We start from the raw sequence: 25,728 nt of genomic DNA, 5'->3' as shown, positions 1-25,728 counted from the left end.
TCTTTTCCCATAATGTCTGGTCAGACAGAAGGCTGAGGGTCAGCTAGAAGTTGAATGTTGATTGAGTTGAATCATATTATGGTTAAGAGTTCATTAGGGGTATGTGTATGCATGTGTATATATGCATGTTTAGGAAAAGATATCCCAAATATAAAATCTTACATAAATCATTACACAAAATAATCTGAACCAACATAGTATTTAATCAACCTGTTTGTCAGCAGTACTGAAAACATATCATAGTAGGACAAGCGAATATTAGGAGGCTGTTGCAATTCTAGAATGAATAGAATTGGTGACAGTGGACACAGGGAGAAGTGCGTGGAATTTGGATTTACTGATGGATTACTAATGGATTATATGGTGGGGAGCAATGTAAACAGTAATTCCTAGTTTCTTATTTGGATAGGTTGTGGTGACAGTCACTGAGATGGGATACCCTGGGAAACAAGTTTTAGGAAGAAAATATGGGCTCAAATTTGGACATGGTGATTTTGAGGAACCTTTGAGTCTCTGGAGCTCAGAACACATGGGCATGGGTGCAAACACTCAGAGATGAGAGAGTGATGAAAAGTATACCACTGAAAAAAGTGTGGAGAGCCCTTGGAACAGTTGGGAAGTTAATAGAGGAGAGGGAACAGCAATGGGGTCTTTGGGGGGTAAGAGAGAGGGCTTTGTCATTGAAGCCAAAGGAAGCAAAGTGGTCCACAGTGAAAGGATTGAAGAATGTCCCTGGAACTTAGTGGCATGGAGAGAGGTCTTGTATTACTTCCGTGAAAACTGAGGAAAGATACAGAAGCCATGTTGAGCTCAGTTGAGGAATGAGTGGGAGAGGAGGAAATAGAGGTAATGAGTATACGACAACTCTTTTGAGAAATTTGTTGTTGCAAAGTAGGAGACTGTATGATAGCCAGAGGGTTATGTGGCATTGAAGAAAGGTTTCTTTTACATGGGAGGTATATATTAGAGTTTATTTATTTTTTCTTATTAAATTATTAATTAATTTATAGACACAGAGCGCATGAACAGACGGGGAGCAGAGAGAGAGAGAGAGAGAGCATGAATATCCCATCAAGCTCCACACTCAGCATAGGGTCTGATGTGGGGCTCTATCTTGTGACCATGAGATCATGACCTGAGCTAAAATCAAGAGTCAGATGCTTAACTGACTGAGCTACCTAGGTGCCCTGTATTGGAGTTTTAATAGCTGTAGGTACACAGTAATGACTTATTGATCTCTATAGAACATGTAACATATGATATATTTAATTACTTTGAATTCTCCTTATATATTATGGGACTTAAAATTCAGATATTTGCGTTTAATTTCAGAGGAAGTGAGCTTAGACCATTGTACACTGTTGTTTTTAGTTAACTCAGTTTTTTTACCCAAAGAGTACAGAAACTTGCTACCCTCAAACTACCAATGTTTTTCCAGTTCAAAAATATAATCAGGGGTGCCTAAGTGGCTCAGTTGGTTGAGCATCTGCCTCTTGATTTTGGCTCAGGTCATGATCCCAGGGTAGTGCTCCATGCTGAGAGTGGAACCTGCTTAAGATTCTCTGTCTCCTGCCCCTCTCCTCTGCTCCTCCGTGCATGCTCACTTGCTCTCTCTCGCTCTCTCCCTCTCTCTAAAATTAAAAAAAAAATATATATATATACTTAGAACCAAATAAATTGTGAGGAAGATCATTTTATGACTTATCCTGGCTCTTTTTTTTTAATTTCTTTTTTAACATTTATTTATTATTGAGAGACAGACACAGAGCGTGAGCAGGGGAGGAGCAGAGAGAGAGGGAGACACAGAATCCGAAGCAGGCTCTAGGCTCCAAGCTGTCAGCTCAGAGTCCGACGTGGGGCTCGAACTCACAAACTGTAAGATCATGACCTGAGCTGAAGTCTGATGTGTAGCCGACTGAGCCACCCAGGTGCCCCTATCCTGGCTCTTTTGTGGCATAATATTCTTTTGCTGATCTTAAACTTGGTTGGATAGTGAAGAAGAGGCAGCTGGAAGGAAGTTACAGGTGTCAGTTTACTCAGGTGTAAGTCTTCTCAAGAATAATATGCTCAAGACATTTTGTGGAGCATATTTAGCTTTGTTGCTTTTCAAAGTTAACCAAACTTATATTTTAATTTAAGTCCATGAGAGAAATTTAAAGTATTGAAATGACTTTTTTTGGTGTATGATTATAAAAGAATTCATGATCATTGTGAATATTTCAAATAACATAGGAAAATAAACAGAAGTAATTTTCCTCTTAATTCTATTGCACACGTATTTTGGAGTATATTCTTCTGTATTCTTTTCCTATGAAGGTTGAAATCAGATTTCTAAGTAGTATGTGTTAGAGAAAGAGAGGGAGCAAGAGAGGCAGGGAGGGAGAGAGAGAATAAATATGTATTTAAAATAATACTGTATAAAATTTTGAGAGATGGAGAGAGAGTATGTGTATTTAAAATTATACCACATATACTGTTTTGAAACTTGCTTTTTTCACTCTGGTCTCTAATGTGCAGTAAATAGCATGTTAAATCATATAAGCTCTACCTCCTTTAATTTTGTTTTGCTTCAAGCCAATCAGAATTGGAAGCTTAGGTTCTCTAACTGAACAACATAAAAGTTTGCTTTGAAGAAGCTGAAACAAAGCAGAATAGATGTAAATTTGATGGTTTATTAAAAATATTAATGGGATGAGTTTACTTGAGCTTTTGAGTCATGGCAGCTACTATAGTTTTTTCCAAAATGGCCAGATTATGACCATATGGGGAAAAAATGGGACATATTTCAGAGGAAGGGCCTCCAAAACTGAGGTCTGGGCTGGAGGTGGAAGAGTGTGTATAAGCTAGAGAAGCTGGTGACGTAGATGATGGGCCAATTTTAGAAAATGGAGATATTGATACTATGACTTTTAAGGCTTAAACCTTGAAACTAGAGCCTGAATGTTAGACCAAACCAGTGTATGTCATCAGGGTTTGGAATCCAGATGGTTACCCCAGGGTCCACTCTAAGAGATCAAAAACTGAGCAACAAATACAAGTAAAGATAAAATCTGAGCAAAGAGGCATAAAACATAGCTCCAGGTTCAAGCTAGGCACCAGGAGAAAGTTAAGGAATGGAATTTATATTCATAAGACTGGGAAGTGCAATTCAGTTTCTTGTTCATTTGGGCGGATCATTATAGTAACACACTTTGTCATCATTGACTTCGTGATGAAAAATATTTGCCTTTCATGTAGTTGAAATGAAACAAAAATATTTGTTTCATTTCTAAACACCCTTGGAAATGGGTGTGACTGATGAGTCTATGCTGCTCCCCCCAGCAAGGTGGAGCTGTGTAGGTTGTGTGGGTTTTGTAGGAAAGGACCAGGTTTTTCATGTAGGGAGTACTTTGGGTCAGGATGTAGGGGTATCCACAAGACATGATAGGCCTGCGATCCACTTTTGGCATCCCATTTCCCCATCCTCTGTCCTACCCACGCTGTTAGCCAACTTGCCCTACATTCATGTCAGGAGATTCACATGGTTCTTTTTACGCCTTGAAATGTGTCCCAGAAATATATAAGTAACACATTCATTATTTTGAATAAGTTCATAGGATGATTTTAAAAAGTAAATGAAAGGAAGTAAAAACTTTTCTTGATGGTAGAATAACATGGTTCACCAATAAAGAAGGCAGATCGGGAAAAAATGTCTAAGACATCACTGAGCTGACATTACTGTTATGATTTAATGCCCTCCCCAATTTTTCTCTTGACCCAGGCTTCCATTTTTATATAAATTCATTAGTATACTTTCTGTAACAATAGCAGTTCAGCAGTAAACACAGTATGAATGGTTTGTTCTCTTTTCTTAGGCACAATAACCTTGGTGCCCGACCAAAGGGGCTGTCCACTCTGGTGAAGAGCGGTGTCCCTGAAGCATTGAGGGCAGAGGTATGGCAGTTACTATCAGGCTGCCATGACAACCAGACAATGCTGGATAGATACCGACTTCTTATCACAAAGGTAGGAAGCTTTTTTCATATTCTTCTCACTGGACAACATATTAAATAAATATTGTTTTCATAGGTGCAATAAGTCATAAATGTTTTGAACTTCTTTAAAAACTATCAGTGTTGTGCAGCGAATAGTTCTGCCTTTTGTTCTGAGCATTTGTTGGATAGTGGATAGTGGCTTTCACTTTTTTGTTGAAATGGAATATATTTATATTTCAAGTGTTTTCAATTAACCTTTCTTATTATATGAGATTTATATAGTTATATTTGTACACAGTATGCTTGTACTCGAGTATAATTTTGAAATCAAATTAACTTAAAATGAAATTAAAAGGCCTCCTGTGCTTATGTAATCTTATACTTAAATGATGTAGATAGTTGCCCAGATCCCTGTTCTGTCAGGAGTTCCTGGTTCCAATGTAAATTCCTGTGCTTATGTCCAAAAAACTGATGGTAGAGCATGTACAAAGATAAGCTTCAGTCCTAGAATCTCCTCATAGGTCTCACCTCCTAATTTCTTACTCTACTCTAAATCATAGATTTAAAAATCTCTATTCATAAATAAGATTTTTTTGCTAACCAAGTCTTCGTTCCTCAGGATTTATCAACTTTTCAGATTCTTTAGCCCCTCTAATTCCTTCTTCCCTTACTTCCGTTTAGGCCTCCCTCCCTTTCACAGATATTTTCTGAGTGCCAGTATATTCAGTCACTGCTAAATTCAGATTATAAAAAAAAAAACCTTTATCATTGTTTATAATTAGTGTGTTCTGCAGTGGAATGTGCGAGATGATCCATTGATGTGTGTGTGTTGGGGGGGATGTCTAAAGTTCCGTTTGTATTTTTTTAAGTTGCAACACAAAGGATATTCAGCTATACTAATATTTTCTGTGCCATAGTACTGAGACTTGACTAAGTCCAGTGGCCATTTGTCCCATGTGAGTCAGGAGTGACCTGATGGAAGAAGGGGCTTGTGCACCTTGGGAAGGAATAACAGTGGTGCTCACACTCATACATGCACTTTCATGATATTAGAGTTCTCTTGCAATTTGCGTGTGCTCAAATATGTGGAGTTAAAGATTGTCTAGTTTTAACTTAGCCCCCACAAGGTATATGTGTGGCTTAAAGAGATTGCTATCACAGAATGTTACATATCAAGATACTAAACAAAACAAAACAAAACAAAAACCCCACTAATGTGTCCCTTCAAGTAAGAATTAATGTGATAATGGATGACAAAGCAACTACCTCTGTAAATAAGTTCATGTTATAGAGGACTTTTGAAACATTTGGCGATTTAAACATCACTGTGTGATTTTGTCGCACTGAAAGCTGTGTGCGTTATAATAAAACTCTTAACATCTTCTTCCTGGAATCAGAAATTCCAAATGTGTTTAAGACTTGTACAAACAGTTGCAGAAAATTTGGGACTGACTGTTAATACAAAAATATAACACCTTCTGATTTACTGATAAGAAAATTCATTTGAGAAAATGAGTGATTTCCTAACCAAATTTCAACAATATGATTGTTGGGTGGGACTGAAAAAAAAATGGTGCCCTCTGTTTGGGTCTCTGGATCTCTAGAAGTCTTTCTCAGATACGATAACGATTAAAACTGTGACTCAAGAAAACTGATTTTGAGGCAGGTTTTCAAATTATTGTTTGATAAACTGCTAAACAAGTATGTTAACAAATAATTCCTATTGTATGATTCTGTTACATGAAATGTGCAGAATAGGCGAATGCAGAGAGGCAGGAAGTAGACTAATGATTGCTTTGGGATGGGGGTTAGAAGAATCGGGAGTGCTAACAGGTATGAGGTTGCTTTTGGGGGTGATAGAAATGTTCTGGAATTTTATAGTGGTGATGGTTGTACAACATTGTGAATTGTATACTTTAAAAGTGAATTTTATGTTATGTGAAGTATATCTCAGTAGAAAAATTACACAAAATAAAACATTTAAAAAATAACCCATGTTTAATATTGAATAATATTTTTGTGAAGCATAACTTTTTCATTGTCTTTACCTTATTTTATATCCTATCTACATTTCTATGTAGATCTATATTAGCACAAGTGCTACTGTGTGCATAATAAAAATGAGCAAAATAAGTATACATGTATTGGAAGTTTATGCCCAGAAAAATTTTTATTAATGGAGGTGTCTGAGGAAAAATACCCAGAGACCATATCTCTGGGTGTCAGATCACTTTTTTATCTAAAAAAACAAACTATATACTTTTAATAGCTGCTTATAGAGTAGCCGCTACTGCCATATCCCTTTCTCTACTAAGAAGCTTTTAAAATTCATGTCTTTTAGGATTTCAGACTTTGGGAGCAAAATAAATAATAAGTCTCCCGTGATATTATTTATGAACTCCCAACAATGCAGTGTCTGTCATACATATGATAAAAGCTTTACCATATATGAAGCACCATGGTAATTTTGAATATACAATTTGCAGGAAGAAGTTTAAGATCAAGAGGCAGAATGACAAAAAAAAATGTTTTCATTGAATAAAGTATTCTCAGACTCTTTTTTACTCTGGAACCTGGCAGTGATTTACTTTCTGCTTCTGGCAGTAGCAGACAGATACCCAGGCTTTGCCAGTTGTGGGACTTGGCACCTGCCTCTAGGTGTTCCATTCTGAATCACCTGGCTTCGTTCTTTAGTTCCTGTTTCCTGCAATTTCTTAACTTGAGAAGCAACAGCAGCCCCCTGATTCTCTGGACCGTAGTGGTGCTGGCCAACCTAAAAGTTAGCAGTAGTGTCCCCAGTGTTCTGGTCTTCCAGCTTTTCTAGTGCTTAAGTACCTAAGTTCTTACATTAAATCTCTCTTTCCCTGACTAAACTCGGATATACTTGGCATATGCTTGTCACCTTGTTGTCATGCCTCTAAGGGTATGGCAAAATGTTATAATTACAATTGCAGGATTTTTTTTTTTTTTTAAGCAAAATGATGCAAACCAGAACCAGCTGAGGGACGAGATACATAGGGCAGAATCTGGTACTGAGAGGGTTCCAAATATGAAGCTTGCAGCGTCGTCAGGGACACATTATCCTTCCCACATCACTGCATGCTAGTACGTACTTGGAAGATCACTAACCCTGGAAGCTTACCAAGCTTTGGACTCCAGAGTTTTTATGGGGTTTCGTTACATTGGCATGATTGATTGAATCATCACCCACCTAGTTGAACTCAATCTTTAGCTCTCTCTTCTCCCCTTCCCTGAAGTTGGGCTGATATCACCTGACTCAACACCTCTAACCATGTGTTTGGTTTTTCTGGCTTGGTTAGCCCCCAGTGCTGAGTCCTCTTTTTAACCTAAACCATCTAGGGGCCTACCATAAGTTGCCTCCTTAGCATAAACTATCAGAGTGTTGGAGGGGCCCACCGTGAATTAAAAAAAGACACTCCTATCATTTGGGAAATTCTAGGGGTTTAGAGGTTATCTTCCATGAGCCTGTACTGAGGCTGGACATCTCTTTGGCTAATCTGATCAAGTCTATTGCCCTTTTAAAGAGCTTTCCCTTAAACCTAAATAGCAGTTTTCACTTAATCTTTTTGGCCAAAGTACTGTTACATGGCTACAATCTCCCTAGAAAGCTGAGAATTTTTTTTTTTAAGGTGGTCGCAATGCTTTTCTCCTCCACCTCCCAAAATATGGGCTTAATAAGGAAGAAAAGCGAAAATAGATATTGGATAGACACTTAACCTTTCTCTGCTGCAGACAGCTGTTAATAGAGGCAATAGTTGAGGTATGTTGTGGAATAATTTATTATAAAAATTAAGCTTAGTAATTTATTTTAGGATGGCAAATGTTTAAAAATTACCACTAGAGATTGACTAACAGTATAATTTAAGGTAATATAATACATATTTCCACATTCAGTTTATACATTTATGACTACATAAAATTTTTTTTATTTTATTTTTTATTTTTTAAAATTTACATCCAAATTAGTTAACATATAGTGCAACAATGATTTCAGGAGTAGGTTCCTTAATGCCCCTTACCCATTTAGCCCATCCCCCCTCCCACAACCCCTCCAGCAACCCTCAGTTTGTTCTCCATATTAATGAGTCTCTTCCGTTTTGTCCCTCTCCCTGTTTTTATATTATTTTTGTTTCTCTTCCCTTATGTTCATCTGTTTGTCTCTTAAAGTCCCCACATGAGTGAAGTCATATGATTTTTGTCCTTCTCTGACTAATTTCACTTAGCATAATACCCTCTAGTTCCATCCACGTAGTTGCAAATGGCAAGATTTCATTCTTTTTGATTTCCGGGTAATACTCCATTTTGTGTGTGTGTGTGTGTGTGTGTGTGTGTGTGTATGTATGTATATATATATACATATATATATGTATATATACATACATACATACACACCACATTTTCTTTATCCATTCATCCATCAATGGACATTTGGGCTCTTTCCATACTTTGGCTATTGTTGATAGTGCTGCTGTAAACATGGGGGTGCATGTTTCCCTTCGAAACAGCACACCTGTATTCCGCCTAGTAGTGCCATTGCTGGGTCGTAGCGTAGTTCTAGTTTCAGTCTTTTGAGGAACCTCCATACTGTTTTCCAGAGTGGCTGCAGCAGTTTGCATTCCCACCAGCAGTGCTAAAGAGATCCTCTTTCTCTGCATCCTTGCCAACATCTATCATTGCCTGAGTTGTTAATGTTGGCCATTCTGACAGATGTCAGGTGGTATCTCACTGTGGTTTTGATTTGTATTTCCCTGATGATGAGTGATGTGGAGTATTTTCTCATGTGTCAGTTGGCCATCTGGATGTCTTCCTTGGAGAAGTGTCTATTCAACTACATAAAATTTTTAATGTTAATTCTATTGTTGACAGTGCAATTTATCAAAAACAACATTTTCATATAAACAGTATAGAAATGTGTGGCTCCAATAATGTTCCTTTATTCAAGCTCTCAAGTTATAACATTTCTGTGGGAGGAAATACAGTGGTATTTTCAGTTCCCTTGTCTTCCTTGCTTCTAGCCAAAGATAATAAAAGATGAATGTCAATATCTTAAAAAACAATTTTGTCCTTTTTGTATGTTTACAGGTAGACATTAGGCATCAAGTGCTTATAGCCAAGAGTATATGTATGTACTTTGGTGGTGAATACATGTAAGCTTACCAGCCACTCAGTAGAAAGAAAATGAATACCCAGGGGATTTTCAGTAAGAAGTGTCTCCAGTATTTGCTATTTGTTGGTCGTGGTTCAGCAGTTGGTAGTGTCTTCTTTTGGTCCAGTTAATTCTTCCTGTCTTTATCAAGGAAATGGCAATACTTCAAGGTTAGTTAATGAAATGGTTCAGCTTGAACAAATAGTTGCTTTATAAAAACCCCACCAAGGACCTAATATTATGTAGGGAAGGAATGATAGAACCAGTAAAAAAATTTTATTTTAAGTAGTCTCCACATCCGACATGGGGCTCAAACTCACAACCCTGAGATCAAGAGTTCCATGCTACACTGGTGAGCCAGCCAGGTGCTCCAGTAATAGAAAAGTTCTAAAACACCTAACTTCAACCAACCCTTTTAGGATGGGTCTTTGCACAGTCTGTCCTAAAGTGAACTGAGGCTTCAGCCATTGCTGCTGCATGATTTCTGCCAGGGGCTGAGGGCATCGCCACTGTTGACAGATCATGATAGGCTCGTACCACATATTTCTGAAGTCTTAAGTTCTTTATTGCTTATAGTTGATATTTCATGTGATTCCTATGAAATTAGCATTCTTCATAATTTTGAGGTGAGAAGGATTATGACCCTATAGGATCAAACAGAATTTAGAACTTGTGAACTGAGGATTAAATCTTAATATCTAGTTTGAGGAGCCACTGAGTAGTGATTACATTTTCACATATTAGCAACCTTTTGACATGAGGAGGTTATGTGTGTTTTAGGGCAACTTGAATTTTATGTTGTTTTACAGAACTGTATTTGTGATTTCAGTAATTACATGACACGTGTGGTATAGTTTATCCATCAAGTGTGCTGATTATCATTTACATAACGTAGCAAATGTTGGATTACAGTTCTGTGCTCTTTTGTAGAAGTGATCTGATTTGTAATACTCATACTTTACACTTTGTTAAAATCAAAACAAGTTTTTAATTTGATAAGCTTTCAGAAATAACATCATCATAAGCCATTTTCCTACCATTTGAGTTCTTGTTTTTTCCAAAGGAATATTTTCTTTAACAAGTATCTCTCTGTGTGTATGTGTGCATGCGTGCACGCATGCACACACACACACACACACACACACTTTCTTTTTACAGGATTTAAGTTCTAGTGCTAGATTCAGCTAAATTTGAGTCTCACCCCTCCCATGTATTAATTTATGATCTTGAAAAGTTATCCCAACTTTCTAAGCCTCAGTTTAATCATTTATAAGGCAGAGATAGTAGTACTGACTCGAATTAAATAAGATGATAAAGTGCTGGGCACATAGTAAGTATTTGAGATTAGCTTCTACTATTTTTACCAATATGATAATACATCATGAACATGATAACAGTTATAATGGATATTGGTGTCAGTCTATACTTCTACTTTAATATGTATGTTAGACTGCTTCCAGTCACATAATTTTCACAAGAGCGCACAATGTGAATAACAGCTGATGGAATTGAGAAGGAACCTTTTTAGAAATGTAAAGTGTCATCAAAATTGGCAAAGATGAAGTCAAGCTTTCGCTTTTTGCAGATGACATGATATTATACATGGAAAATCCGATAGACTCCACCAGAAGTCTGCTAGAACTGATACATGAATTTAGCAAAGTTGCAGGATACAAAATCAATGTACAGAAATCAGTTGCATTCTTATACACTAACAATGAAGCAACAGAAAGACAAATAAAGAAACTGATCCCATTCACAATTGCACCAAGAAGCATAAAATACCTAGGAATAAATCTAACCAAAGATGTAAAGGATCTGTATGCTGAAAACTATAGAAAGCTTATGAAGGTAATTGAAGAAGATATAAAGAGATGGGAAAACATTCTGTGCTCATGGATTGGAAGAATAAATATTGTCAAAATGTCAATACTACCCAAAGCTATCTACACATTCAATGCAATCCCAATCAAAATTGCACCAGCATTCTTCTCGAAACTAGAACAAGCAATCCTAAAATTCATATGGAACCACAAAAGGCCCTGAATAGCCAAAGCAATTTTGAAGAAGAAGACCAAAGCAGGAGGCATCACAATCCCAGACTTTAGCCTCTACTACAAAGCTGTAATCATCAAGACAGCATGGTATTGGCACAAAAACAGACACATAGACCAATGGAATAGAGTAGAAACCCCAGAACTAGACCCACAAACATATGGCCAACTCATCTTTGACAAAGCAGGAAAGAACATCCAATGGAAAAAAGACAGTCTCCTTAACAAATGGTGCTGGGAGAACTGGACAGCAACATGCAGAAGGTTGAAACTAGACCATTTCCTCACACCATTCACAAAAATAAACTCAAAATGGATAAAGGACCTGAATGTGAGACAGGAAACCATCAAAACCTTAGAGGAGAAAGCAGGAAAAGACCTCTCTGACCTCAGCCATAGCAATCTCTTACTCGACACATCCCCAAAGGCAAGGGAATTAAAAGCAAAAGTGAATTACTGGGACCTTATGAAGATAAAAAGCTTCTGCACAGCAAAGGAAACAACCAACAAAACTAAAAGGCAACCAACGGAATGGGAAAAGATATTTGCAAATGACATATCGGACAAAGGGCTAGTATCCAAAATCTATAAAGAGCTCACCAAACTCCACACCCGAAAAACAAATAACCCAGTGAAGAAATGGGCAGAAAACATGAATAGACACTTCTCTAAAGAAGACATCCGGATGGCCAACAGGCACATGAAAAGATGTTCAGCGTCGCTCCTTATCAGGGAAATACAAATCAAAACCACACTCAGGTATCACCTCACACCAGTCAGAGTGGCCAAAATGAACAAATCAGGAGACTATAGATGCTGGAGAGGATGTGGAGAAAGGGGAACCCTCTTGCACTGTTGGTGGGAATGCAAATTGGTGCAGCCGCTCTGGAAAGCAGTGTGGAGGTTCCTCAGAAAATTAAAAATAGACCTACCCTATGACCCAGCAATAGCACTGCTAGGACTTTATCCAAGGGATACAGGAGTACTGATGCATAGGGGCACTTGTACCCCAATGTTTATAGCAGCACTCTCAACAATAGCCAAATTATGGAAAGAGCCTAAATGTCCATCAACTGATGAATGGATAAAGAAATTGTGGTTTATATACACAATGGAATACTACGTGGCAATGAGAAAAAATGAAATATGGCCTTTTGTAGCAACGTGGATGGAACTGGAGAGTGTGATGCTAAGTGAAATAAGCCATACAGAGAAAGACAGATACCATATGGTTTCACTCTTATGTGGATCCTGAGAAACTTAACAGGAACCCATGGGGGAGGGGAAGGAAAAAAAAAAAAAAGAGGTTAGAGTGGGAGAGAGCCAAAGCATAAGAGACTCTTAAAAACTGAGAACAAACTGAGGGTTGATGGGGGGTGGGAGGGAGGAGAGGGTGGGTGATGGATGTTGAGGAGGGCACCTTTGGGATGAGCACTGGGTGTTGTATGGAAACCAATTTGACAATAAATTTCGTATATTAAAAAAATATATTAAAAAAAAAAGAAATGTAAAGTGTCAGGCATTTTTTTTCTGTTTTTTTTTTTTTTTTTTTTTTAGCCCCCTGGTTGGTGAATATCATGGAATATTTGAATCCTAAAACTTGACCTTGTAGTGGTTATATGATTTATTATTTTAATGATTATGCGTAAAGTATATCATAAAGTCAGATGATGTTCTCTAAAAACCACTCCTGATGACTGTTAAGGCTACAAGGCAGATAGTAGTCTCATTCACTTATTAATTCATTTACTGCAAGTCAGGTATTACTTCCATCAACTTACTAATCCATTCATTTGGCAAGTCTTTATCAAGCATCTTTCACAGGCCAGGCTTCCTATGGTTTCTAGGGCTACGTAGGTGAAAAGAGTTCATACCCTTGATGAGTGCAGCCTAGGGAAAGCCAAGCCTGTGCACGGATAGACTGCATTTACATTATGATACAGATTATAATAGGTATCTTAATCAAGTGTGTGGAATACAGACGAGGTAGTTGCAGCTCTGTTTGGGTGAGCTGGGAAGACTTCACAAGGAAGATGATGTCTGAGGTGGGAATTCAGTGCCTGAGCAGGATAGAAGGGAATGCAGTATAGGACTGGCTTATGTAATGATTCAGCCGCCAGTTAGTGACTGAGCTTGGGATTGTACAGGGAGCCTTTGCAAGTGGAATCAGCATGCTCCTTTCTTTCCTCACTCCTACCCCAGTTGGCCAGCTGCGTCCACTATTCATGGGTCAATGCTTGTCCTCTTGTTAAATGAGAAGAATGTAATACAAGTTTGTTCTTGTTAGAATACATATATGAAGTAAAAAATTTCAGAAAATATGTCATTTGAAAATGATATCACAAGGGAATATTAAATTGGCTTCCTAGGGTTGAAGTAGTAGAATTTTAATAAGTAATATTATAGAGTCTATTCAATAAATATTTGAGTATTTACTGTGTGCCAGGTGCTGTGCTAGGATGGTATTGCATGTTAATTTTTAGAATCCATGAACTAAAAAAATACTATCTATTGGCTAAATATAAAACAGTATGAACTTGCAAAGAAGAGCATGTGCTTAAACCTCTATCAGAGAGCCAAAAGGGCAGTAGTTGCAAATATTACTTTGGTAGTTGCTGCCAAAACTCTCTTTTGGAATATAAATAAAAACAGCTGTGAGACTGACCTGTTTTAAGATTCTGCAAGTTCTCTGCTTTCTTGAGCATTATTGTATGGACAGGTAAGGCTTCACTCTGTTTATTCTTGTCAGGTTGTTGGTGCTGCTCGGAGTGAAGCCTGTCTTCTGTCTGTTCTCCAGTGTATTATTGTAGCAGATGGCTTTTAATAAAACATGTAGGTAAAGAAAATGTTTTACTCTATTTCAGTGGAACATTCTATAATTATAATTACTGGACATTCTCAAGAGAAAGTATTTAAATTGGTATCTTTCTTGTGATTGAATAACATTTAGAGTATGTTATCATTTATGTATTTTTTTGAGAAGATTTCACAACTAAATTAAATGCTTTACATCATTTAGCCAGGTAGTTGTTTGCTTTTTGTTTACATGGTTTATTTTTTTAAAAATTCAGTACTGTTAGATAACAACTCTAGATTTCATCGAGAGGCAGGGCACTGCTTAATTACACGGCTGCTCTGTTCTCTGTCATCACCTTGTCTAGTTTTAGGAAATGAGCTTTTTGATAGAATGGGGTTATTCCAGATGGGTCTGTACCATCGGTATGTGTAAAAGCCACAGACTCTCATACTGAATGGTACATTACTGATATAGCTCTAAAATTTACAAACATTTCTCCAGAAAATTCTTAATTCTTTAAAATGTACTAACCCAACCAAAATAAGGTGGGCAAGCAGAATAAAGAATATTCACTGTGTTGTAATGTAAATGCCTTGAACACATAGTCACCAGCAGCCTTTATTAGAGGAAATCAAGAATTATTGAAAGAGGTTCTTTAAGAAAATGTGTTTTCTCTTTTCTTGTGTAGTAAGGGTGATGGTTTCTCAGTATATAATTATACCTTGCTTATTACTGGTTTTTCACAGCATAATTTTTACCAAATTTTCTTTCATCTCTGAGGTCTTTCATTTTCTTTGATATATATATTGACATTGGCATGTATCAAAACTATAATTATATGTGAATCTGAGCACTGACACGTTTCTGTAAAAATTTTAAAATTATTCTTTCATGTACTTAAGTGCTAGTGTTCTATTTCTAGTAACAGATAGTGTTCTTGTTTATCCTTTAAACGCAGTAAATAGTTTTCAGGTAAATTAAGGAACAGGTGATTTCATGTCATAGAGTTAGAGAAGTACATTGTTTTGAGGGAAGTCTTTTGAATTATTATTAAGCGTGCATCATTTAGTGGCATAAAAGCTGTATTTATAGCTTTAGAGTTAAGGATAAGAGGAAAAAAGTGATATTTTTCCTAAATCATGCAAATTTTCAAGTTAGAGTATGACTCTTGGATCCCAATTTCATAACAACATTTTTTGCACAATAACTTTATTAACGTTATTTGCACTCACTTTATATTTTATTGGGTAATGTGGTATGATGAGTTTTCCTCCAGGGCTTTTGCATTGATTTACTTTTCCATTTAAATTTGTTTGGTTCTGTTTACCATTAATTAGTGCCCAGGTTAAAAAAAAAAGGGGGTGAGACAACAGGTATGAGCTAAGTACCAAAAATCCACCCCCAGACCCCATATTACACATTTCTTGTCATAGTTTGGTAACAGTTAACAGTTCCATTTTGTTTGATAACTTCATGAATCTTTCTCAGTTATCTTCTCTTTATCTTTTTGTGTCTCTTTATATTTGTCTCTCCATCATATCTTCCATTCTCTATTACCTGCCTCTTGTTAACTGTCCATAATGTAGCCGTGAAAGTGGTTTTCATTATTTGTTGTTTTATATTTGCTGGGTTTCATTTTCCCTGTGAATTTCTCAGATTAGGCTGCATGTTAGTTGCATGGCTTTTAGTTGATTTTTAAGACTGATAAGAGACTGTGTCATCATAGATAAACTGTCATTTTGTTTCTCCAAACAAAATGTACTTTGTATCCTCAGAGCTTGGCACTAGCCTTTAACATAAATATTTGTTGAATGACTACATGAAGTAAACCCTTTGGTCAGTGCCCCATGATTAGACAAAAACGAGGGATTAATTGGTTATGGCATTATAATCGAAGAATATATTAGAAGTTATGAATGTTATTTTTTTAATAGAACACTTCAGCTTGTAGACCAGAGTGGATTAATTGAAGTCTCACTTTTGCCATCACATTTTATTTTTTTTTAATTTAAAAAAAATTTTTTTTCAACGTTTTTTATTTATTTTTGGGACAGAGAGAGACAGAGCATGAACAGGGGAGGGGCAGAGAGAGAGGGAGACACAGAATCGGAAACAGGCTCCAGGCTCCGAGCCATCAGCCCAGAGCCTGACGCGGGGCTCGAACTCACGGACCGCGAGATCGTGACCTGGCTGAAGTCGGACGCTTAACCGACTGCGCCACCCAGGCGCCCCTGCCATCACATTTTAAAAAATGTTTTATTTATTTTAGAGAGAGAGAGAGAGAACAAACAAGCAGGGGAGGGGCAGAGAAGGAGGGGTTGGGGGACAAAGAATCCAAAGTGGTCTCTGTGCTGACTCCAGAGAACCCAATATGGGACTTGAACTCAGGAACCATGAGATAATGACCTAAGCCGAAGTCAGACACTTAACCAACTGAGCTACCCAGGCACCCCTTTTCATCACATTTAATGAGTAGCTTTTAAGGACCAGATGAAAGACTAATCATTGAAAAGTTTTCTTCTTAATTTATTCAAATTGTTCATTATAAGATAATTATTTCTTTTGCGCTTATGGAATAGATATATAATTGTTAATATGCATAGAGACCCCAAAATATTAAATACAGTGCATCTCCTATTGCAAACTCATATCCTAGTTTCTACTTCTTTTCTCATCAGTAGAAAAAAAATAAATAAATGGAAAAGCCAAAGGACCATTGAGTAAATTTAGGATTATTGTAGGCCTTAGAAAAATTCAGTTCCTTTGTAAAATTTCTTGAGATTCCTCAAGAAGATACTAGATGAATACTATGTTGGGGATATTATTGACAGTGCAAAAATTTTTCAGACTTTAAAGCTTTATTCCATAAACTGGCTTTTGATTTAATTAATATATTCATTCCATAGACTGTTTCAAAATAAATATTGTAATTAACTCAATATGCTGCAATTTAAAAAGAATAGTTATACCAGAACAATTTATTATGATTCTCATTTGATTGTTTTTTTTTCTCTATTAAATCTTTACTTTTTCTAGGATTCACAATTTTATCAGTAATGCTTCTATTAAGAATACAATAGGCTTTCCTTTTATACATACAAACTTTTTTATTCCTAATGAATGATGCATAGACTAGGTAAAAATTGCTGAAAACTTTTTTATTGCTAGGTTGGAAATTTACGGGTATGCATAGTTGAGGACTTTACTTGTTAACTACTGCCAGAATAATTGAATCACTTCTACCCTTTAAGAGCTGATCTTTGACATGTTTATTAAAACTACTTAATCTTTTAATAGATGACTAATTTTCTGAAGACAGCATTATGCAGCCTTTACCTCGATACCTGCAAAAATTATGTGAAAAGGAGCAATTCCATTTAACTCTTTAAAACTTTAGTTCTTGTTTGAAAAGTATGATGGCAATTTTTAATTAAAAACTTACCTTTTAAAAAAAGAAAGCTTATCTTAATTTTTCTACCCATCTGTCTATTTGATACTTAGATACTCTAGGTAAGGTTCCATCTCTTCATACAGATTATGTAATCACAGTCTCTGTAGCTTTCTTTACTTCATAGGAACTTCAGATCTTTGCTTTGAGGAGTTTCAAAGGTCACACCTGTGCAGTGATGATTTAGGTGTATTTACAAAATTTCTTTCTCACTTAGTCCTATGGAGCTGATCATGCAGTCAAAAGGGAAATTGATCTTTATTGCATACTATTTAAAATGAAGATTCTTCTGAGTAAAAAACTATAGAAGAATTTAAGGATTGAAGGGATTCCCTAGAGGAATTATGTAGAAGGAGTTAATCTCTTTTTCCCCCTGGGGTTGGTGATGTATCTATAGGTATTGACCTATGGTTTTTCCAACTTATTTTTATTATGAACAGATCCTTCCCTTTTAGAACAGAAAATAGATTGAGTTTGATCCTTGGGAAAAAAATGATACTTAATAGTACCGTGAGGAGAGTCATTGTTTGTCCCAGTGGCACAGTGTAATCTTGCATTAAGTGCTCTGGGACTAATTAATCAGGAAACGACTATAATTAAAAAGGAAACTGCTCATCAGCTGCCTGCTCAGGCTATTTTACAGAAAGAAATTGGAGACTTAGCTATTTGCTATCCAGCTTCTAGCAACTTTCTTTAACTGTTTATGTCCTAGCTGAAAGGAGCGATTTAAAGATTTCTAGTGGACTTCATCTTGTAGTGATAAGCTTTGATGCTTAATGGACTTCTTTTTAGATGTAATTGACATGATAGCAATAATTTTGGGAGTTAAAATATTTTGGTTGATCTGCAAGGTTTTTAAACTTGTAATCTTACCATTTAAAAAAAATTTAATATTTCTTTATTTTTGAGGTGGGGGAGGGGCAGAGAGAGAGGGAGACAGAGAATCCAAAGCAGGCTTTGTGCTATCAATGCAAAACCCAACATGGGGCTAGAGCTCAGGAACTGTGCCCAAGTCAGACGCTCAACTGACTGAGCCACCCAGGTGCCCCTTAATCTTACCATATTTTTAAAATTCTGGAACAAACCATGCTACTTAGAAATAATCTTAGTAGATACCATTTGGGTATGTATCTAGATATATATAAATATAAAGAAACATATATATATGTCATGTGAGATCACAATCAATGTAAATATCTGACAACTGTTAGTGGATTTATTTAACTCATATTGGCATTTGTGTCAGCTTAACCATTTGGTTTAACTGAAGTCTTTTTAGAGAATTACTATGTAAGAGAGACTATTTTAATTTCACCAGAGTGTGCATTATATATGTATTCTGTGTCTTGTTTCCCAGGCTTTTTTGTGTTTGTATGATGATACTATATTCAGGATATAAGATTTTTCATAATTTAGCAAATAGTGATTATGAACTACTGGGGAGAACTTTTACCATTGTTCTTAATGTTGCTCTTGTTAACTTACTCTGTCTTTTGATATTTGTTTTAATACATATTCAGAGGTTTATTAGTTTCTAAAATGGGCAAGTAGTTGGACGCATTAGGAAGATAAGAATTAGAAAGTTACCCTCAGTAAGAATTGGAATTGTAACTTACTCTTTTTTGTATCCTTTGCACCCTTCCACCCCTACCTGCTGGCACACAGTAGATTCTGATTTTTATATTCTGATTCTTTATTTTTATGCAGATGATTTGAATTGTGGTCCTTTGGGAATCACTTTATTCTTTCCTGTTATTTCAAATAAGGTATAGCTCAAGATTCTAAATCTTGTACAAATGATTGCTGACACAACACTATCTGGCATGCTTCGCTCTGGCAACATAAGTCTTGTGATTGTGGGAGTAATTGCTTTTTAAAGGTAGATGTATTTCTGTTGAATTGTCATTTGTTAAAAAAAAAAGGAAGACGAAGAAGAAGAAGAAGAAGAAAAAGTTGTTAACCCAGAAATGCTACTAACCTGTGTTATGTGCTATATCTGATGGGAGCAAGACACTGTTGGCAACAAGAAGAGTATTAAAACAGGAGCCATAACTTTCATTCAGGTTTTAGATTTCTGGGCTTCCTTTTGATTAAAGTTTTCCTTTGAACTTTGGGTATATGGATTTGCATTAATGCTTTGCATAACTCAGTTACTCAGATGTTCATCTTATTTGAAGTATTGTCATGTGCTTATTTAATACATTAAATTTGAGAATTGATTTAGAAACATTAGTTTATCTTTTTGATTTACCTGTGGATTAGAGTGATTACAGTTAATAATAGTATTACAGTTAATGCAGAATAGTATTAATAGTAGTTAATACAGTTAATGCAGAATAGTAATAATAGTATTACAGTTAATGCAGAAATCTAAAAGTTTAAATAAATACTCAGCCCAAGGTCAAAAGGAAGAGTATGTCAGAACCGGAAATAGAAACTAGAGTTACCTGTAATTTATCTATGATTTTTAACTCTCTTTTTAGTGTTTTCCATCGAACTTCCTTGGAGCATAAAGTTACAGAGAATATTTCTTCTTTATATTGTGGTAAAACTGCAGGTTTATCAAAGTTTTCATGAATAAATAGTACCTCCAGAGACTGAAAACTAAGAGGCAAATTGCTGGCTTTCCAGAGGTAGCCTTTCCAGTGCTGAGATATGTTAGCACATCCATAGAACTTGTGTTTTGTCTGGGTTGCTCACCAGTGTCAGTACCGACTCTCCTTGGTACACATGTGACAGTGGATAAAAGCTGTGCATCACTCCAAAATGATGTGGAACTGATCCAGAATAGATGCTTGAATCATTTACTTTTCATAGGTAACAGATGATATTTAGATTAGTAAGGTAGTTGATATTATTTCCACTGAAACTGTGTTTTCTGGGGGCGTGGAGGTAAACTTTTTTTTTTTTGAGGGAAACTTTTAATTACTGCTTTATCACCAGGTCAAGTCATGCAGTTACAAAGTAGTTAGAAATTTCTCAAAGACTGTTGTTGGTTTTGTTTTGTTTTGTTTTTTAAAGCTCATTCTTACAAAAATAATATCCAGTACTTCATTGGGACACTACTGTTCAAAAGGCCCTGGCCAAGTAAGCCCCAAACAAAACACTCAACCCAAGGTTGTTTTCAGCCCACTGTTAATGAAGTTATACATAGAGTACAAGGCCTCTAAAAGAGGACACAAAGGCGAGTTGGGGCTATTGGCAAGGCTCAGAGCTGCCAACTGGACTCCAACATGGGAGCCTAAGTGGCTTTTTTCTGGGGCATTTTACTTGAATTATTGCTCAGACAACACAGTAGGTGTTTAAAAGAGAAGAATAATTAACATGATAAGAAGGTTATTCTCTTTGGACTGTATGTCATAATTATGGTTAATAAATTCAGACAGTCTTAACAAAAATAGCCTCCATCATTTGTAAGTATGAAGATAACTTAATTTTCCATCAGGCTTTTAATTTTTGCTCGACAATAATACATGATTGATGAGCTATAAATGAGACTGTTTTCTGTTACAAAAATACAAGCTTTTTTTCATTTATTATACTTACAGGCATTCATTCCACTGATACTGTTAATGGAACCCTACGTAGAATGATTTTGTTACCATACGAGAGGAAAGATTCTCTAAATTCTATCTAGTTTGTACCAAATTCAGTGGTGTCTTAAGTCATTGACAGTTTTTTAATATAGGTGTCCTCTGGTGGCATATTAATACTTTGAGAGAATGGTTACAAATTAAATAATGACTTTGTTTTTTTATTCTGGAGATAGAGATATTCTCTAAGAATGCTTATAGCAGTGGAGCATCCTTGAAACACAAGAGAAACCTACGTTTATATTGTTAGTTTTAAGGGTTCTCTAAGATTCCAGTCTTGCTTCAGGAGCACCCCAAAGAGTCTTTAAAAGAGGGCTTAGTCCAGTAAAAAATATTGGGGCAAACCTAAATGCCAGCATTATGTCACTTTGATTCTATTAGAGTATAAACTTAGAATACAGTCTAAAGTGCCAATTCCATACCTTCCTGCAAGTCTTGATTTAATCACCAAGCAGAGTCAATACTTGATAATTTGTTCTTGGTTTGTTTACATTCAGTTTAAATTTCACTGTTGACTTTTTGAGGTCAGAAACATTTTCTAGGACAGACCTCAGAATTTAATGTGTCTTCAGAACACCTGTGAATCTTGTTAAAATGCAGATTCTGATTCAATGGGTCTGGGTTGGGCTTGCAATTCTCATTTCTAATAACCCATCTGTTAATGCCAATGCTTCTACTGGTCTATGGCATACAATTTAAGTACCAAGGGTCTGGGTCTTAGGCCTTAAGCTCTAAAATGTTTTTGAAATACTTTTTTTTTTCAGATGTTTATTTTTTTGAGAGACAGAGATAGAGTGTGAGTGGGGCGGGGGGGCGGGCAGAGAGAGAGAGAGAGAGAGAGAGAGAGAGAGAGAGAGACAGACTCAGGATCCCAAGCAGGCTCCAGGCTGTAAGCTGTCAACACAACGCCTGATGTGGGGCTTGAACTCATGAGCCATGAGATCATGACCTGAGCCAAAGTCGGACACTTAACCGACTGAGGCCACCCAGGCGCCCCTCTGAAATACTTTTTAAATTATTATTGCCTGAGTGAATGCCTATAATTATTTCTGGCTTATTTTAGTTGAGAAAGAAATAGCTTGACAATGAATTTCATATTAAAAAAAAAAAGAAATAGCTAAAAAGTCACAATGTAATTTAATATTTACTATAAAATAGTTTTTAAATTTTTCTATAATTATGGGTAAACCTTTACTATAATAGATCATAATTGAATACTATCATTGTTATAGACAGATAAGATAATATAGTTTAAAAACAAAAATAGTTATAGTTTCTTATCAAAGGAATACTATATAAATATCAAATGAGAATCATGACATTGGATTAAACATAGTTGCCTTGTAAGGTTTAAGTTCTTTTTTCTTAATTTATGCTTTATGTAACATCTGAATCATCTGATACTTGGCTTTTACTTGATGGGAAAGAAGGAAGGAAAGTCAGAGAATCAAAGAAGTAGACAATTCTTGTGAACGATTTTTCTCTCTTGGGTTTTGGCTGTCTACTTTCATTTTTGATTCAGGCGGCTTCCTTAATTCTCAAAATGTATAGAGCCTTTTAGGTTTTCCATTTGAGCCTGAAGAATAAGAATTAAATTTTACTTCCATTAATCTTCATTCCCATTCTACTTGACCCACCACATTTAAAACCTTAATATGTTTTACTTCCCAGGAAGATAAGTCCTATTCACCATTCCTTCTGTCGGGTTATATTGAGAGAAGAGTTCTTTAGTGAAAGCAAACCACATTAATTTAAAATATTCTATCACAGAGATAGTAGCTTAACACAGTGTAAGGTTACTGGAGGGCTATGTTTTTTTCTTTTTTGGAAATGGGTAAAGATGCAACCAGAAAGATACTGTGACAAGTAGTCCTCTAGGAAACCTGGCCAGTGCTTTTGCTGTAGAACTGAAATGACATATACTAAGTACCTTAACTGAAATAGCCACTTTATTTGTATTACTTTTTAGAAATCACTCCCAGGAAGAAAATTAGTTTAGATATTATTCATGACATATTTGAACACTGACATAAACATAATTAAGTGAATCTTGAGCATACTATGTATTAATCCAGATTGTTGATTTGGAAAGCATTAGGTTGAATGTTACTAATTTAATTTGTGACAGTGCTTTCTATTTTATTATTACTTTTTTGTGAGAGTGCTTTTTAAATGGCACTCATCATTCAAGACATGTTTAGTATCATTCTAAATGCTCAAGAGGATTTATAAACTGGCTTTTAATTTTTATTTATTTTTTCTTTTTTTAAGTCTTTATTTTGAGAGAGAGAGAGAGAGAGAGAAAGAGAGAGAGAGAGAGAGAGAAGGGAAGAGAGAGGGGTAGAGGGAGAGGAGAGAGAGTGAGATAATCACAAGTAGACTCTGTGCTGTCATTGCAGAGCCTGATGCAGGACTTGATCTCATGAGCCATGAGTCATGACCTGAGCCAAAATCAAGAGTTGTACATTTAACCAACTGAGCCACCCAGGCACCCCTAATTTTTATTTCTAATATGTCTTTCATCTCTCCCTTTTATGCTACTTAGTTGTGTTTGATTTTCTGATATGAATTCAGGTTTTGTTGGGCCTGAAACCTATGTAATTTTGGGATGGGAGAGGTCTTTAAGGAAAAGAATGTTTTTTGTTTGTCTGTTTTGTAGATTTTGCAAAAGCATATAATGATGTGAACATACTACTAGGGACTTTTCCAGGACGGAATGAATTTTAAGCTAGGCTTTATCTTCTCCCAGTATCACAAACTGAGAAAATAAAATACTTTGTACTTTTTTTCCTGTTGAAGTCTAGTCTAGTTAGTTTTATGTCGCAGCTGGGATTCAAATATGGGCATTCTCCATCTTCTTTGCCATTATTACAGTCCAAGACATATTTTTCTAATGCAACAGCAGTAGCTTTCCAAATGGTCTTTCCACTTCCATATTTTTACCTCCTACCCCCTTTGCTCCAGCCTGTTCTCCATATTGCAACCGGAGGCTCTTTTTAAAAACTTTCCAGTGATAACATTTAGGAAAATGTAGATATTTATCACGTTTGTGTGTGTGTGTGTGTGTGTGTGTGTGTGTGCGCACGCGCGCTTGTGCTCTTCATTTATTCCTAAAGATTCAAGTTTCTCTCTGATATCATTTCTCTTGAGCCTGAAATAATTTCTCTAGCATTCCATATGGTGCAGGTCTGTTGGTAACATAATTTTCCTTTATCTGAAAATGTCTTTCTTTTGCCTTTATTGTCAAAGAATGTTTTCCCTGTTTGTAGACTATAGGGTTGATAGTTTTCCTTTAAACATTTTGAAGATACTGTTGCAGTGCCTTTGGCTTCTCTTATTCCTGGTGAAAGCACATAGTCACTCCAGAGTCTGTTTCATGGGCATGTGACCTGTGCAGTTGCATAGAGTTCCACACTTACAAAGGCTGTGTGCTTGGTTACATTTTCTGCTGTTGTTGTCTTGAAACTCTTAATAGTTTTCGGGCCCCCTCTTTTCAATTTGCATGGAGTCTCACAATCATATAGCTGGACCTGCATCATTTGAATCATTGCTCTCCTATATGTAATATGTTGTTTTTCTCTGGCTGCTTTCAAGATTTTCATTTTCACTTTGGTTTTTAATAGTTTGATAATGATATGCCTAAGCTTGGTTTTCTTCATGTTAGTCCTCTCTGGGGCCACAGATCTTCTTAAATCTGTAAGTTTATATCTTTCACCAACTTTGGAAAGATTTGGGTCATTATTTCATCAAATATCTCTTACTCCCCAATTCTCTTCTCTACTACTAGGATTTCATTTGTTGATATTGTTCCCTCGGATCTTTGGGGCTCTCTGTTTTTTATTTTTTGGGTCAGAATAATTTTTAGGTAGAATAATTTTTGTTGATCTATCTTCAGGTTCACTTAGCTTTTCTTTATTCATCTCTAAGTCCATCCAGTGAATTTTTTTAAAGGTGTGTGTGTGTGCGCATGCGCACATGCACATGAGAGAGAGAGAGAGAGAGAGAGAGAGCGCCCAAGTTGCCTCCACGCCGTCATCGTGGAGCCCGATGTGGAGCTCAATCTCATGAACAGGGGATCATGACCTAAGCTGAGATCAAGAGTTGGATGCTCAACTGAGTGAGCCACCCAGGTGCCCCTAATTCCATCCAATTAATTGTTATGTTTGTATTCTAAAGTGTTCATTTGGATCTTTTTTATATTTTCATTTTCTCTCCTGAAATTTATTCTACTTTTACTCATTGCAAGTATAGTTTTCTTTACGTCACTGAGCATAGTTTTCATAGCTGCTTCATAGCCCTTGTCTGATAATTTCAACATTTGGGTCATTTTAAGGTTGGCTTTTGTTGATTGTTTTTTCCTTTACAAATGGGTTACAGTTTCCTGGTACTTGTTTGTTAGATAATTTTGGAATTGTGTCCTGGAAATTGTGGGTATTATGAGAGTATTGACTTTTTGTTTAGCAAGTGTTTACCTTGATTTTATTCAAATTTTAAGCTCTGTCTTGCCTGTGGTGGTTAACGGCCCAGTTCTCTGCTCAGTCCATTTATCTTGAGCCTGCCAGCTTGTAGTCTTCCGCATGTATGCTTGGTTTGGGAGTTACCCAGAAACTTGGGAGATGTTATACACAGAATTTAGGATTCTTATTTTCTGGCCCTTTCTTTTCCATTATTTCCTTACTCTGTGGCAACTGTGAT

General features: G+C 36.2%; 1 protein-coding gene across 8 annotated transcripts in view; it reads left to right on the top strand.

Annotated features, from left to right (window-relative positions):
* Positions 1-25,728, top strand: part of RABGAP1L (RAB GTPase activating protein 1 like) — a 755,477-nt gene that overhangs the window by 228,471 nt on the left and 501,278 nt on the right. For all 8 annotated transcript variants that reach the window (XM_027074244.2, XM_027074246.2, XM_027074243.2 and 5 more), the window contains one exon: positions 3,855-4,005. In XM_027074244.2, the coding sequence (XP_026930045.2) occupies positions 3,855-4,005 (151 nt within the window). The remainder of the gene's footprint in view (positions 1-3,854; positions 4,006-25,728) is intronic.

Source organism: Acinonyx jubatus, chromosome E4, assembly GCF_027475565.1.
Source record: "Acinonyx jubatus isolate Ajub_Pintada_27869175 chromosome E4, VMU_Ajub_asm_v1.0, whole genome shotgun sequence".
NCBI lineage: Eukaryota > Metazoa > Chordata > Mammalia > Carnivora > Felidae > Acinonyx > Acinonyx jubatus.
The sequence above is the reverse complement of the archived record's forward strand: the minus strand, read 5'-3'. Positions and strand labels throughout refer to the sequence as shown.